This window comes from Danio rerio, chromosome 25 (genome assembly GCF_049306965.1).
Source record: "Danio rerio strain Tuebingen ecotype United States chromosome 25, GRCz12tu, whole genome shotgun sequence".
In the NCBI taxonomy this organism is placed as follows: Eukaryota; Metazoa; Chordata; class Actinopteri; order Cypriniformes; family Danionidae; genus Danio; species Danio rerio.
The window spans coordinates 22,882,350-22,899,474 of record NC_133200.1 but is presented as its reverse complement, the minus strand read 5'-3'; the positions used below and the strand labels follow the sequence as shown (position 1 = coordinate 22,899,474).

General features: G+C 34.7%; 1 protein-coding gene across 2 annotated transcripts in view; it reads left to right on the top strand.

The window, feature by feature from the left end:
* dock4a (dedicator of cytokinesis 4a) overlaps positions 1 to 17,125 on the top strand; it is a 199,976-nt gene that overhangs the window by 39,092 nt on the left and 143,759 nt on the right. For both annotated transcript variants that reach the window (XM_073943142.1, XM_005170698.6), the window contains exons 2-4: positions 8,992 to 9,075; positions 13,911 to 13,951; positions 14,130 to 14,185. Coding sequence is in view for 1 of the 2 variants with exons in the window: in XM_005170698.6 (XP_005170755.2) it covers positions 8,992 to 9,075; positions 13,911 to 13,951; positions 14,130 to 14,185 (181 nt within the window). In the remaining variant the exon portion in view is untranslated. The remainder of the gene's footprint in view (positions 1 to 8,991; positions 9,076 to 13,910; positions 13,952 to 14,129; positions 14,186 to 17,125) is intronic.

The window sequence follows — 17,125 nt, the reverse complement described above, 5'->3', positions numbered from 1 at the left end:
AATGGCCGATAGACATCATGATGCTGAGCCGGCATCGGAATCCTCCACCCTGCCCCCGTCACAGCAGCAACTTGCTCAAAAAAAACTCTTAGCCTCGTTTACACTTATACGTCTTAGTTTTAAAATGGAATTTTTTAACGAAAATGATCCATGTCAATACTGACGTTTCATCTAGCATTTCTGAAAAGATCTCTATCCATACTATACGGCTGAAAACCCACATCACGTAACCACACACACACACACACACTGCAGCATATGCGCATGTCTGAGGTCCAGGCAGTCAGCTGGTGCTTTAAGCACAAAACCCCAGAGATCAGTGCACATTGGATAGTTTATCAAGGATGTACCTCTGGATCGCGTCTCACTATAGTTGTTAAACTTGATATTTAATTAATCTTGTCTCTATCTAATGACTCTTCATTCTTTTGAATCTATCAGGTAACTTGTCACAGCGTCGGTACACTGCTTCAATATTTCGCTTTCACATTTATACTTAGTCATTTTAGTGAAAACCTCAGATACTGTTGGCTGGTTCCTGTTGGTTGTGCACTTTTTTTACCAACCAAGTTTGTCGACGCCATTATAACAACTCAGATCACTCTGCCTATTAATGCCAGAGTCCTGCGGAAAAAGTGATTGACAGGTGGTAACTTATGTGTAACTTCTCTTTATTTTTTTATGATTTGGTTATGGGTAAAAGAGTGACCGTGCGGGTCAGGTAGTTGAAACGGTAGGCTACAAATAATTAATTAATTAATTATTCATAAATAATTCATCGCCGCCTAAGACCACGATGGCACTGTTCATTGCGATGCTTCACATTGGACATCGTACAATGCCAAATTGGTCGACATCGCCCAACCATACCAAGAGCCATTAAAAATATTCATTTTATGATGCACAAATGAACACAGGAGTGTCTTCGGCTGTTATGTCAGCATCTTTTGACATAACATTAGTCATGTATTTTTTCCACTATGCTGACACATAGGCATTTGTAGCTCCATCCTCTTTTGAAAAGCCGTCTGGGAGCACAATCTAATGTGAATTTAAAACGACAGTCACCAAAACAGCACAATTTGCATCAAAGACTAAAAGGGGGAGATTTAAAAAGTTGTAAAAAAATTATTTGTATTGTATTTTGACCAGAAACTTCACATACAGAAAAAAGGGGCATACTATTTGATGGAGCAACATTACTAAAGGGCATTCATAAATTGGTAATATGAACTTTGGGGTTAGCAATTCATTCATATTCTAAATGATTTAAACTTATTTTAGTTCATTTTTTAGAGGATTGCCTTTGTTTTATCGCAAATATCAGGCAACACACCATTGTTGGCAGTTTAACTGTTAACGTTTTAAACTGAGCGGTAGCCATCATAAAAGGACCATTCAGATAGTTTATTGGTTTTTTTCAGATAGTTTATCACGATAATATGATATTAATTGGTCAAATATTATTAATGTAGAGTAATAAACAGATATTTATAGAACAGCAAAATGAAAACACTGGCCTGAATTCAATTAGTTTACAATTTGTGTATTTCACTCACAAAAAACGAATAGTTGGAGGGCTGTGGCTAAGAGTATTTCACCCAAGCAGTCAATCTGACATTGTGAGAAAAGAACTGCCATATTTCAGACACATACACTTACAAACACATGCATATAGTGTATATATGCAGAATATGCATGTGAATGTGTCTGTGTGCAAACAGAGCCCAAAGGCAATGAGTAAAATGACATCTTGACTACTAAACATAAACTCCTGAGCTTGCTTATTAAAAGCTAAAAGCAACTGTGTATATGGTCAGTTACATATCATTTTTATTAAAGCTTAAACCTCCATTTGAACTCCAGCCACTGCCAACTGGAGTGACAAAAGCTCTGTTGTAACAGGACGAACAAACCCATTTCAGCTGCGCTTGTGCTAAACGCTTTCCCACGGTCCTGCTGTTTTTGCTGTGGACACACACTGCTGCTTGGCAGATGCACAGACCAGCCAGAGGCTCGTCTCGCATAACCCTTACCAGGTGCAAAGAGCCCTCCGGACTCCTAGAACTTAGTCTCTGTGACTCAACCGTGTGGTTGTGATCATAGTAACAGCAAGGGGTTTAAAAGGAGTCAGGTCTGAGGCTTGATAAAGCTGCAGTCTGTAACTGTTTGGGTTAATTTTTGAGTGCATACATAACCAGGCAGTGTACAAAACAATCTCCACACTTCAGCCTGGCTCACTACGGAAAGAATTTATAATATGTTTTCTGATTTGAGTGGTAATGATAGGTTTTTGTGTGAAAAATATGGGCAGGGGCGACACTACTGGTGCAGTAGTAGTAGTGCTGTTGCCTCAGCAAGAAGGTCGCTGTTTCGAGCCTCGGCTGGGTCAGTAAGCGTTTCTGTGTGGACTTTGCTTGTTCTCCCCGTATTCCTGTGGGTTTCCTCCGGGTGCTCTAGTTTTCCCCACAATCCAAAGACATGCGGTACAGGTGAATTGGGGAGGCTAAATTGTATGTAGTGTATGTGTGTGAATAAGTGTGTATAGATATTTCCCAGAGATGGGTTGCACCTGGAAGGACATTCACTGTGTAAAACATATGCTGTATAAGTTGGCGGTTCATTATGCTGTGGTGACCCCAGATTAATAAAGGGATTAAGCTGAAAAGATAATGAATATATGAGCAGGCTACTGTTCATCATCTACTGTGCATCATAGGGATGGTTGATATTTTATCATTTGGAATATACTATTAAAAATTTGCCCATGAGATAAAAAAAAAAATACTTATCGTAATAATTATAACACCTTTATAATCTGACTGTAAAATTATTTATTATTACAGTAGTACAAGTGCGATTAGTTTTGCGTGTTTAAACCTGTTTACAAATACCAGTTGAGTGTTTAAAGCAGGGGTGCTCAATCCTGTTCCTGGAGATCTACCTTCCTGTAGATTTCAGTTGCTACCCATTTCAAACACACCTGCCTGTAATTATCAAGTGCTGTTCAGGTCCTAATTAATTGGTTCAGGTGTGTTTGATCAGGGTGAGAGCTGTGTTTTGCAGCAAGGTAGATCTCCAGGAACAGGATTGAGCAGCCCTGGTTTAAAGTAACTATTTGTTGTGACCAGACATTGTTTATTATCACAGAATGAAGAAGAATCATGCTAATTTAAGTGATAAAGGCTAGGTCAATTAGCATTGCACTATAAACAGACATTAATGCTTATAAAATACCCAGGATAACTTAAAGAACACAAATAATCCTGATATTTCCACAAGAGTTTGTTTATTTTCTTCATGCTTGATCTATTTATCCGTTTATATCATCTTTATCCTCGTGCAGTGAAAGCTGATCATAGCTGACATCTTCTTCAGTAATGTATACTGTATGTATTATGCAAACAAGAGCGCCCTCTAGTACCCAATATGTATGACAAAAATAACATTTCAACATATGCTTGGGGTCTTGAACCCTGCTAGTGCCCACTTTTTGCTGCAGCCTGCAGCTTAAAATAGAAAAAAACGTGAAAATGTATACTTTTCTCTTTTTTTTGTCTCTCAGTGGACACATATAAATCATCAAAATTATCACTATCACAATACATACCAGAAAATATTGTGATGGAATTTGAACTCTATATCACACATCCCTATCAATCTAGCTAAAATAAACCTTTCAATTTCTTCACTGTGAGGCAAGTGTTTTTGACAAATGAAGTATAATTATTTTGCACATGAGTATTTTATTGTACATTACGCTGGGTTGTGTGTGAGAGAGCTGTCGAGTGTCAAAGCAGAGCTCATTAATATTCACAGCCATTCCAAATATGGTCAAAACCAAGCTTTCCATTCAAGGGTTCATTTCTGTGGTTATGCAAAAATGAGCCTTTAAAACAGAAGAATTTCTAGAGAATTGATGAGCTTAGGTTAGCCTAGGGTTGGGACGATCGCGATAAAAATTTATGTTGATAACGATCACGATCTCTGGACTTTTTTTTGCTCCATATTGATCTAAGAGCCAATCATACAGCAGAAATGTACAGCAATGGGAATCTAGAAGTGTGTTGATATTAGAGATGAATCTGATGAATCTGCCATTGAAAATTGGTTATGCTGTATTAGGACTGGACAATTTGCCCAAAAATCAAAATCTCGGTTTATTGAACATTTTAACTCGATTATAATTAATGAACAATTATTCTATTTTTAAATTTTTGTCCTTATAGTTCACTGACAAGTTATATATGCTGTCTAAAACATCTCTGGCACAGCTTTAAATCATTGTCAGTGTAGTGCAAATTAAGGCTCAAGAGTGAGTCCATCGTCCTACTTGACCAGAGATCAAATGTGGATGCAAAGTGGCCACAGAAGTTGAAATCAACCAGTCTTCAACAGATCAGGGTCACATGACACATAGGGAAAGTAATTGAAAAAATCGTCCTGGAAAAATGTAATCGATTATAGGTTCTGAATGTCGATTTCCATTACTTTTCGATTAGTGACCCAGCCCTATGCTGTATAAAGGACCCTCTTATTTTTGTGGCTTCAGTCATTGTTGTGATACACTTTTAAATCTGGAAGCATTAACAATTTATATTGAAATCTAAAGAGTAAATGTTCGATATGGAAAAGAATTAGGCAAGATTTCATTTTCGCCACACATCTGCTATGTAGATATCAGAGAACGTTCATACATACTAAATCAGTGCACTCTATTGCATCTTTAAAAACATTTAGCAATAGTAAAATAATGAAATATTCCATTTCTAAGCTTTTTAAATGGAAAAAAAGTGATTTGACCCATAAAATTATATATTATGTCCATAATGTCCATTAGGAGATATATATTTTTAATCAAGGTTGTTTAAAAGATCCATTTGATGTTAGAGCTGTTGGTGTATTTATCAGTATTAAATGCATGAAATTTTGTGCCAGGAAGTCAGACATAATTTACATCTTTTGAAATATGAAAAAAGTGCTGTGGCCCATCCTTTACAGCATCTCTGGTAGAATGGAGGATGGATGCTGTGTGATTGCTTCAGCACATCTCTGACAGGCAGTGAGCACAGCAACACTTCTCAGCTTTAAAAGCTGACATGGCTGTTTCAGCAGCCTGCTTAACCTCTGAACGCTGTGAGAACTCTGTTGGGTTTGTTTATCCGTATAATTATTTATTTATTTCCATGTCGGAACGTTTCCTTACCCACTTGATATGCAAATGAGCTCTCAAAAAGAAAGATAAAACATGTTGGGTCGAGAAAATGAATGATATGTTGAGCCTATATGAGCTCGTGTGTGAAGATCTTGTATTTGTTATGTAAGGTTCGCTTTGGGACGTGACTCAGGGCTTATTTAAGAGAGCAGTGAGATAATGTTAGAAATGCAGATGCAAGCATAGTAAGGTTTATATTTCGTAGGGAAATGTGTGGAGTGCTGCATTGTGTATTTTGAAGTGTACTGAACTTGTTGTAGTTAAGCAAATTTGTTCTTGCTCTCTCACACACACACACGCTTTTAATGAGCATTTTACAATTACGTTTGTGTTGGAAGAACTATAAAATGTTTTCTACTGCATCCAGTAAGTATATATTGGGGTGATTTATTTATTTTTTCTTCAGCAGCAGAAATGTTTATGTTAGAAAACATAGATATGTACTCTTAAAAAAATCAAGCTAAGAAAAGACCAAAGTCTTAGGGCCCTATCATACACTTGCACTGTAAAAAAAATTAATCCGTAAAATTTACGGTAAAAAATCAGCAGCTGTGGTTGCCAGTACTTTACCGTTAAAAACACGGTACAAACAGTAAAAGTAATTTTCATTTTTACAGTTAATTACCGTATTTTATTCATTCATAGAGGATATATGTCTGTATTTTGAATGATCAACATCTACACATCTTTTGTTACACAGTTAGACACGTTAGCACACCCACATTCAGGTGGTGATGAGAAAGTTACATAATGAGCCAATGCTCATCATAATCAACTTCTCCTACAAGCAGAAAAGAGTATCAGCATATAGAAGGTGCTCAGTGTCATCCACACAGCTACTAAACACCAGTGTGGTAACACGCATAAAATTAAAGTCATGAAGTAAACATTGTTTATCAACATTAGATGTAACATAAATCTCTAATGTACATAACTGATAGGGAAACAATTAAAAAGATCCATATTAATGTCAACCAAATGCATAAAAAGTTATGTGCCATGCAGAAAATTCTGGGAAAGTCAATTTACGGTTATTCGCCGTATATATTAAGTAAACATACCGTTAACCAGGTTACGGATTTTGTACTGTAGCATTTTTACAGTTTTTTACCGTTGAAATCACCGCCATTTTTTACTGTGTGGCGCAATGTGGCGCAGGGTGCGACGCAATTGTTATTTACTAGTTTCAGCTTGACGCAAGAGTCGTTTTGACGTTTTTTTTTTCAGTCACGCTGTTTAAATAGCAAAGGCATTTGCGCTCATATGTGCGCCCATAACAACATTTTAATACAGGAAACACATGAAAATTGTTTATATTATGTTTATGTCACCTTATGTTATTTTATGTTATGTTACATCACATTATGTTACATTGCCACATTATGTTATGTTATGTTACATTGTTATGTTAAATTGTGTTACATTTTGTTGTGTTACTTTGTGGTACGTTATGTTATGTTGTGTTGGAATATTATCCTCTATTCCATGTGTGTTCAATTCAAACTCAGGAGTAATTGTTCAATGCTTAAAAGATTAGTAATTTATTGAATACAAATGAATAATTCGATGTTCAGAGCTCTGGGCATACACAGATTAAGTCTAGCTGTTATACAATGCTAACCGGGACTTATATCAGGTGCTCTGCCATGCCTGGTAACTAGAAACCCAGTTTTATAGACATGAGGGGAAAACGGGGGTGAGTTCCGTTCTGCTTTTCTGCATATTTGGTATTTCTTCCTTCACCATTCTCTTTCTGCACAGAAAATCTAAATAGTTAGCACCTTTAACATATTTCACAACTCGTGACAACCATACCCTTCTTGTGACCCTGCACATCTTTTTTGGTAGAGAGGAAGTCTAGACCAAGGCCCCCCTTCTTGCAATATCTTGTAGCCTTGTATCTTGTATTTTCCTTTGTCAGCAGAACTTGAACAAAATGTTCCAGTAAATGACCCCATAATAAAAGAAGAACTTCAGTTAGTATAACATATCACATAACGAGAGAAAGATTGGTTAATCAGTTGCTTGTCAAAACCTTTTTTCTAATGAACACAATCCATGTATTCGTCCATGATTAATATGTGTATATGTTCCAAAAATATGAAGAGATTAATGTGAGTAACATAAGGTGTCTATAATGTTGTTGAGATTAATATGAGTACCATAAGATGTAAATAATATTTTCTTTAGCTTTCCTCCAATAGTTGCTTTACATTACGTTATGTTATGATACGCTATATTATGATACGTTGTTATCTTTTTATGTTATGTTACGTCACATTACGTTATGTTTTGTTACGTTTTGTAACGTTTTGTAATGTTATGTTATGTTATGTTACGCTATTATGTTATGTTAAATTACGTTTTATTACGTTATGTTGTTACGCTACATTGCGTTGCGTTACATTACGTTACGTTACGTTATGTTACATTACGTTATGTTGTGTTACGTTTTGTAACGTTATGTTATGTTATGTTACGCTATTATGTTATGTTAAATTACGTTATATTACGTTATGTTGTTACGCTACATTGCGTTGCGTTACATTACGTTACGTTACGTTACGTTATGTTAAATTACGTTATGTTGTGTTGCGTTATGGTGCGTTATGTTATGGTGCGTTACAGTGTTACATTGTTATCTTATGTTATGTTACATTGTGTTATGTTGTCTTATTAAACATTATTATGTTGTTATGTTTCATTATGTTGTTGCGTTACGTTATGTTGCTTTACTTTACATTACATTGTTACATTATGTTGTTACGCTGTGTTATGTTATGTTGCATTACATTATGTTGTGTTGTTACATTGCTATCTTATCTTACTTTATATCTTACTTTTTTACATTTTGTTGTTATGTTATGTTGTTATGTTACGTTACGCTGTGTTACGTTATGTTATGCTATGTTGAATTACTTTTCTTTTGTGTTGTTATATTATTAGTACATGTTATTAGTATTAGTAGAACTAAAAATGAAAAGTTTTACGACACGTTGTCCAGTCATTTACATGGCAACACAGAAATCTTTCAAAACATCTTATATAGTTCTAGTTAATTTACAATAATGCCATCTAGTGGAAAAAGATTTCATGATATCATGTGCATGTGTTTTTATGTGTTTATTCTGTAGATATACACAAACAACTGACAGTTGGTAGGCTAGAGAAGCGTAGGTGGGCAGATGTTTATTGTTTCCTTTTAAAGTAACATTACCTACTTTTATATTACATTTTTTATTATTATTTTTATTTATGTTACAAAAAACAATAAATAAAATAGTTGAGAGTTCTTCTCTGTTCTAAATTGACAACTAAGCAACATAATATAATTTGCTAGTGTAAAGTCATTTTCTAGCAAATGCCTCAGTTCTTACAATTCTTAATAAAGTAATTCAAATTTGAAACATCATGCCCTTAAAAAATAGTTTTGTGTGTGTTTTTCTTTCTTTGTTTTTTTTTTTTAAGATCAGATGCAGTCTATACCAAGACATGACCGGGAGCTATACAAAATGGATTTGACCTTAAGACTTTGAGCAGTACAATTTGAATAGTTGCCATTTAAGAATAAGATTGCTGTGTTAGAAGTGTTTTTACATTTAATTTTGAAATAGAAGTAATTATTGAATGTATTTTTGGTATATTTTCACCCACTGTGGTAAACGTTTCCATCTCGTCCACATGCAGTTACGCAAACAAAGATCGTTCAGTCTTCGGATTTGTTTCAAGTTGATTTACTTAATGTTTTCTCCTTTTGTTTGTTTCCTTTTCTTTAGTGCTGGCAAACTTTCGAGGAATGGTTCAGCATGGACTCCCACTGGAGATCGGTGACACGGTGCAGATTTTGGAAAAATGTGAAGGTAATCGCTGTTTTATTGTGTAGATGACAATCAGGTACTTCAAAACTGTATATTCTTCGATTTAGAGACAAATGTATACTTAAAAATTCATGAGTCTGATGTCAGACCTGCTTTGAGATTTGTGCTTTAATGAGAAATGGTGAATGGGATGAATGTACAAACAATAAATTGTATTAAATGAATCCATTAGTATATGATACCGTAGAAATAACTACCATTTTGAGAACTGACATGTAGAATTGGAGGACTTACACTCTCATATTTATTGAAAGGGGAGGAGAAACCTATTTTTGACTTGTGTAAGACTATTTTGACCCTAAAACATAATATAATTGAATATATATTTTTGAATGATATTAGAGAACGATTTAATTTAATAAAAAGCTGTCTCCTGGAAGAATTTTAGAATATTTATCATTGATTAAATAAAAAAGCCGTATATTAATTTTGTCTATTGCTATCTGTATGTTTTTTGTGTAATGTGTGTTTATTAAGAAACTGTTATGATTTGTAAATTATATATTGAATATTTATTAGTAATGTTGCTCTAAACTTGTCATTGCTGCCAATATATGGCATTAAAACATAATTTAACTCATTTATAATTAGAAAAATTATTACGGTAGATAATTCCTGACATTGTTTACTAGGATCATGTCCAAGGGGTATGATATATATTTTTAAAGTTATAAAAATGTTAAAACAGGTTGTCAAAGTATGATCTAGGATTAAAGGAATTGTTTATTTTTATATTTGACATTGTTAAAAATGATTCATACTGATGTACTATTTATTTTAAGTTAAATACTTTGATCTCTTTTAAAATGTTGTGTGTGGATATTTGGATAGAATCAGTATTTGTTGTATAGAATTGCGTTTTATTTTAGATTAGTTTTACACACATTAAGACTCCAGCAATAAAGATCAATCATGCTGTTTATTTTACATATGAAAAATAAATATTGCACTGTGCATCATCATTTAATGGTTGCAAATATTTAACTTCATTCATAAAGTGTAAAAATGATAAGTGATTGTGTATTCACAGTACTTTTGATTACAGACTTAAAGGCAATTATTGTTATTATATATATATATATATATATATATATATATATATATATATATATATATATATATATATATATATATATATATATATATATATATATATAATAACAATAATTGCCTTTAAGTTTAGAATATGACCAAAACAATTGTGTGTGATTAGCTATCTCTAATTCACACCTATTACATAAGGGATGTATAGTTGGTGAAAATTTTCTTTCTACACTTTGTATACTTGGTTGAAAACGGAGCTGTCAGGTCAGACACTTCGGAGCTCATAGCTTGCTGCAGTCATGACTCATGATATATTATTATTTGATAAATATTTATTTATTTATTGCAATAAGGAGTTACAAATAAAACTCATATAGTCTCTACAAACGATCAATGAGATGTTAATTTTCAACAACAAGGGAATTAAGTATTTAAGTTGATATTTAGTTATTCACTAAAAATATATTATTTGAATAGTTTATTGAGCTAAATCTGTATAGAAAAAAGACAAAAAATACACTTATGCAACTAATATAGCCTTTATAAACACATTATTTAACAATAAATGTACAAGACAGAGATGACATAGAGTAAATTGTTTGGAAATTTGTGAGACGGAAGTTGTCCAATAACTAACCCGGAAAACACGTGGTTGTTGTCATGCGGTGAATATAGTCAATCATGTAATATCGGTGTCATCATTGCAGCCCCTGCATTCACTCTTCAGATGCTGAATCTGCTGTCTGATCCATATATATTTACATTAGATGTCGCCTACCCTGTTGTTGTCTATTGGAGGGAATGCGTCAATGGAGCTGCCATTTTAGTACAGGGTAGCGCTCCTTTGAAATGAATGTGGGACCAAGGTGTAGAAGAGGATTGGCCAGCTGGAGCCATAGATATGTAAACATATATTCATATATCTATGATCAGGAGTTTTCCTAGTGGTCAGTATGCAAATACTTTTTTAAATTACGAAAATTATTATTTTATATTTTTTACATCGATGGATAACCGCACAGGTATTGCCGACAAAGAGCGTGCATTTGTGTGCATGGATATGTATAACCCTCCCTTCCTGTTAAACTCTTTCCTTCTTTCACTTTTAATTCTAACAGAGGGAGCAATTCATTGTGAATAAATTTCCGTTATAACCAACTTGTGTGAAATATCAATATCCCTGTGTCTCAATGTGCATATTCACCTTTCCGATCTAAATTGTATATAATATAACATCTGTAATTCTCAATAATTTTCATTGAGGCTCAGGCACTGTTATGTTATAAGGCACCCTTAAGTTACTTCAAAAGCTAGCCCTTACTTCACTTAACCGACAATAGTTTCTTGTACCGCAGCTTCTTGTTGTCATTTTTCATTTACAGTGTTTTCTACTTTTATTCAACAAATTAAAGAGTATATGGGTATTTAGTGCAAGTTGGTGCTACTTTGCCGAATGGTCAGTGCAGTAAGTGACTGTATAATCAATAACGTAATTCGTTTAGCACAAAGGTTTGTAACATACAAAAGCATAAAAAATGAAATCTTACATGTTCTGCCTTCATGCTTTGTTTTTTTATTCGCTCGTTACTACATCTGTACACAGTGCAAAAGTCCAGCATCTTCACAGTGGCTTTAGTCTTGATTAGTGCGGTTGAATGACTTTTGTCCTAGGAGGACTGTACAAATGTGGCTATATCTTGTGTATACAGTATATCTGGTCTGATCTCGGAGTGATGTTGCAGTACTTTGATGCCACATGTGAGAGTCATAAGGCGTCGGCACCGTGAAGTCAAAATTTCTAAGCAGGATGCACCGCTTTGAGACAGATTTCGATCGGTCTGTGCAACGCTGCATGAAGTCGAACGCACCTATTATCACACATATATTAGCTTTGACAACTGGATTGGTTTTTAAAGGGGTGTCAAGTAATGTTTCTGTAGGTAGAGTCTGAAAATTCACTATGTTAAAAATCATAAAACTGCAAATGTGTAAATATCTAAAAGAAAAAAAAAAGTGTTTTTGGGATATTGTATTTTGTTCTTATTTTCAGGGTATCCGCGGGGTCTTAAAGTCTTAAAATGTCATAAATCTCAAAAGCTAAATTTTAGGCCTTAAAAAGTCTTAAATCTACTGAAATATTCTGGTCTTAAATCTTTTTTAACAGGTCTTAATTTTCCTCTGTTCATGTATAGCTACCCAATCTGGCCATTAACACCAAATACAACCACCAACAATCCATCTCAATAAAGCTTTTATACTTTTATTTTAAAATAGCATTTAATTACTTTCCTTGCTGTAACACTGCTGAGGATACTGACCTGACCTATATTTTTTGTTATTAAATTATTTTTGTTGTAGACTGAAGCAATTGACAGCTATGGTTTGTTTTGTTTTTGTAAGGATTATAGGGTATGTGAATGGATAAATTTGAAAATTAATATTCAAACAAAAATTATTAATATTGTATTATTAAATGTATTAAATTGTTATAATTTTTTGATAGGGCAAATGAAAATCTTTGTAACAGGGATAACGTTATTCGAAAAAAATCCTTAGCATTTAGCCCTGTATAAAGTCTGGTTTATACTTCTGCGGCGAGAAATTGGCGTGACCCATGGCGCATGCCTTGAGCGTAGTCGTGCATTTATACTTCTGCGTGCTGTTTGTGTTGCTCTGCAATAACACTTCTGAAACACTAGCTGGCAGCGAGGTGTTTATGTTCCTCTTTATCAAATTTCTTTGCGGGTGTTTTGTTTTTTTGAACGCTATCTTAATGCTAAAACTCGCTCACTCAGAGGTGGGAACCAGCAGACGTGCAACAACTTTAATCGTAAGGTAAACACACAACAAAAGTTTCCATCTGGAGCTCCTTCACTGTAAACACGAGCTCCATCTGCCTCGCGGCTCTCAGCAACGCCCACAATTGTTATGCTACCAAGCCGACCAATCACAGAGCTTGCTCTACACATCGTTACGACGTGTAGTTAAATAATTTGAGAGGTGCACGTCAGTCACAACAAGGGCTATGCATCCACGTGAAGGCTGCGCCAGACTATACACATGTGCTTGATGCAGAAGTATAAACCAGCCTAAAAGTATAAACCTAAAATTTCATTCATAATGTTCTTAAAAATGTCTTAAAGTCTTAAACTTAACTTGGTGAAACCTGCAGAAACCATGTATTTGGTCAAAGGACTTTACTATATATACAATGTTCATTGTGATAAGTCCTTTTTTTCTTTCCAGCATCTGCAATCGAAGGACTTAATGTTTTATTCCTTATAACAAGAGCCTGCATTGAGAGATCTGTAAATAATAAAACTCGTCTAAATTGGTGCCATATTCTGAAAGATGCTTTAACAATTGGATCCGGAGAATACCTTAATACTGGGTCAGAAAGAGGAATCTTAGAGCATAGCAAAGCAGATGATGCACAGTACTTTTAACTATTAGCTGTGGAATGAACCCATTAGCATTACCATTTCACCATTATTTCCACAACAGAAAGTTATTAAATATGAAATTACAGTGTTTTGGTTCAGAGCAGTAATGATTAAGAGTAATTACAGTAATTAAAGGATTCTACTTGGATATGTCTTTTATTAGTATATTTTCTTCAGGTCATTATTGTAGAAACACCCTTAATGAACTTGTTGATAATTTGTGCATTAAATAATTGAACAAATACTTTTATTAATAATTTAATGCCTTCTGCATGTTTAATATTGATGTTTGCATTATACATATGACATATTATAAATGTAATTCCGTAGGATGGTACAGAGGATTTATCACAAAGAATCCAAATGTAAAGGTAAGCCTGTGCATAATTTATATAATCCCTTTATTTCTCTCTTGATCTGTTTTATTTTTCCTGTATCTGTTTCCTCTGCTTTGACTCTCAGTCCATTTATATACAGATGGTTTGTTTTCTCTTGTGTGCTTTACAGCAGTAATTGGCTCATTAAATAATTTCTGTGCTCTCTCCCCAGGGAATATTCCCAAGCTCCTACATTCACCTCAAGAATGCCCACGTCAAAAACAAAGGGTGAGAGTCAGTCAATTCTAGATATAAATATACAGATCTTACTGCATGTAATGAGCTGAATTGATTTATACATTTGCACTAATTGGTGGATGGATAGAAAGCCACATATATGACAGGAAAAATCAAAGCAAGCCGTTGTAAATCTGTGATGCATATCTTCGGTTTGGAGGTTTACATTTGAGGGAAAAAAACATGCACTAGTAAACAAACTTCATTGCCATTTGTAAAGGTTGTCAGTACCAGATTAAACAGTACTCCCCGAATATGACAAAATTGTCTGTGTATCTTAAAATAAAACTTGGAGTTGTCAATATCGTCAATTTTTTATTTTTTATTTTATCGTCAAGTTTGCGTGAAATCTAAATGTGCAATGTTAAATTTGATTGTGCGCAATGTTATTTTTAAGGTGAACAGTTAATTCACAAAAAAAAAAGTGTTTTGGTAATCTTCAGTCAAAGTGATTATTTGCTTGGAGTGGTGGTCTTTCTTTGTTGATGTCAGTTACCATATTCTTAACCCCTCTTACTGTTAGTTTGCTATGAGCTAAATGATGCACAAAAAAAGCCCCACCTCCACCTAGGGTTGGGTATTGTTTGGGGATATTTCGATACCGGTGCTAAATCGATACTTTTAAAACAACACCGGTTGTTAAACCGGTGCCTGAACCGGGGCCACATACTTTTGGGAGTCATAATAATTCCTATTTCTTATTGTTTATTTTGTGAATAAAAGCAGTTTTAAATTTAAATAAAAATAAGGTCAGTATAATTAGCCTCCTTAAGAAATATTTACTGTATATTTTTTTGATATACACAACAAATCAGTTACGAAATTATTTGACTTATTATTTCAACTTTTGTAGTTAACTGATTAAGTCTTTATACTTTAATCTGAATAAAAGACTATAAAATACTTAAAGGGGTTTGTCTGAATACAACTGTTTTGCAAAATAACTAGTAAAATGTTCTGCACTGGCTGTCACCATGGGGAAGATAAAAAAGTAGATATTAGAAATGAGTTAATTAAACTTTTATGTTTAAAACTGTGTTGTAAATAAATCCCGTGTTGAAGACGGAAATCAAAAATGAATGAAGGCAAAACTAAACGAGTTGAATATGACTTACATGAGCGTGACTAAAAACTACATTTGATTAATGTCTTACATCTGTTCTTTGGTACTTGCTGACTGTTTGTAAATTCAAGACTGCATTTCCTAACGTAAAACTATGTACACTAGATTTCTGATTAATAATGGTCTCTGCTTAGCCGAGGACTTCCTATATTAAAAGTATTAAATCGCTATTGAAAACTGAAGTCTAATATCTTCAACAGTGGACATTTTGATTGTGTTTCACAACATGAACATGACTGAAGTTTAATCTTTTTATTACCTGTGTCAATTTGGGTGTCAACTTCTGACGAATGTGGGGAACTGATGTGCACAGCACCATCACAGAGAGAGCAAGTGCCGTAAAAGCATAGGAAGCGATTGCCCGAGAGAGCGATTGCACGTGACGCCAAGCACGCAAGAGAGGCATTCCTTTGCCTTTTTGAGCCCTCAAATGTGTCATTAAGTTTTACATGTTTCCCCCTTACATGCAGCTTTTGTAAAGCACGTCGCTGTGTCAGAATCCTTGCTTATAAAATATATTTTAGAATTCATAGTTTAAGCACATTTGATGAACGCGATCATGCGTGTTGATCTGAATTGTCGCTGTCGCTCACCGAAAACCTGGCTGAATGTGCGTGTTGCGTGCGTCCATTCCCTTGCGACAATAGCCCCTTTCACACAGTGATACGGGTAAATATATGGAAAATTTCCGGAACGACTTTAACGGTAAATTCAAAAAAGCGCTGTTCACACAGGCGACAACGTTACGGAATTTTTCCGGAGAAGAGCATTCACACAACCATTTCAAAATACCGGTAATTCTGACATCATTAGCCAGAAATGACCTCTAAACGGCTGCGCTTGTATTTGTAATCATTTGACTACATTACAAACTCTGTGGATGGATCAGTATTGGGAACATCAGTATCGATGAAAACATATAGAGAAACACTTTCGCATGTCGAGATGTACATGATATGTGTGTGTGCTGGCGCTCATAGACTGTTTATGGGCACACACAAAGCTTGAAGGTAAACAAACAACGGCTTATCATAAGCATCTTATCGATAATTAATTACACAGTTGGCATTAAGATGAACATATAAACGTGATCTGACTAATTTCTAACAGCTAAATGTGTCTGGAAAAATATTCAAAGGCTTTTATTCTCATAAACCGTGCGGACGTGAATGCGTCTGACTGTTCTGATTGGCTAAAGCATACGTCTCACGTCAGCACGTTCTAGACGTGCACGCGCTTGTTCCGGCAATCTTCCTTTTGCGTTCACACAGCGCAGCATTCCAGCAAATTACCAGTAATGTTACAACTTCTCTTTCCGTAAAATAGCCAGAACGAATTTACCGGTATTTTCAAAAAGAGCCTGTTCACACATACACACCTTTCCGGAAAATTGCTGTTAATTTTCCGTAAAGGTGTGTATGTGTGAAAGGGGCTAATGACAATCGCCTGACATCGCCTGTTCGTATTCCTCAAAGTTATTTAGAATTAAATATTTAGAAATGGTGTGACAAGCCCTATGTGTGCTTTTCATGCACCCCTTTGATGCTTCTCACGTCTTTGTTGTAACACCAGTGACACCAAAATTAGGCACCGAAATTCATATGCTGATTTGATCCGGTACGGTTACAAAGGTACCCAACCCTACCTCTTACCAGGTATCGATACTGAAAATGTAAAAATAAATTGATAAATTTTCCGCTAACGATGAGCCCTGTTGAGCACGTTCGTAAACATTGCTGATTGGTCGTTGTGTGGTTATGTGCTTAACAGAAATGATTGTGATCGACTCTGATTATCAGCTTACCATT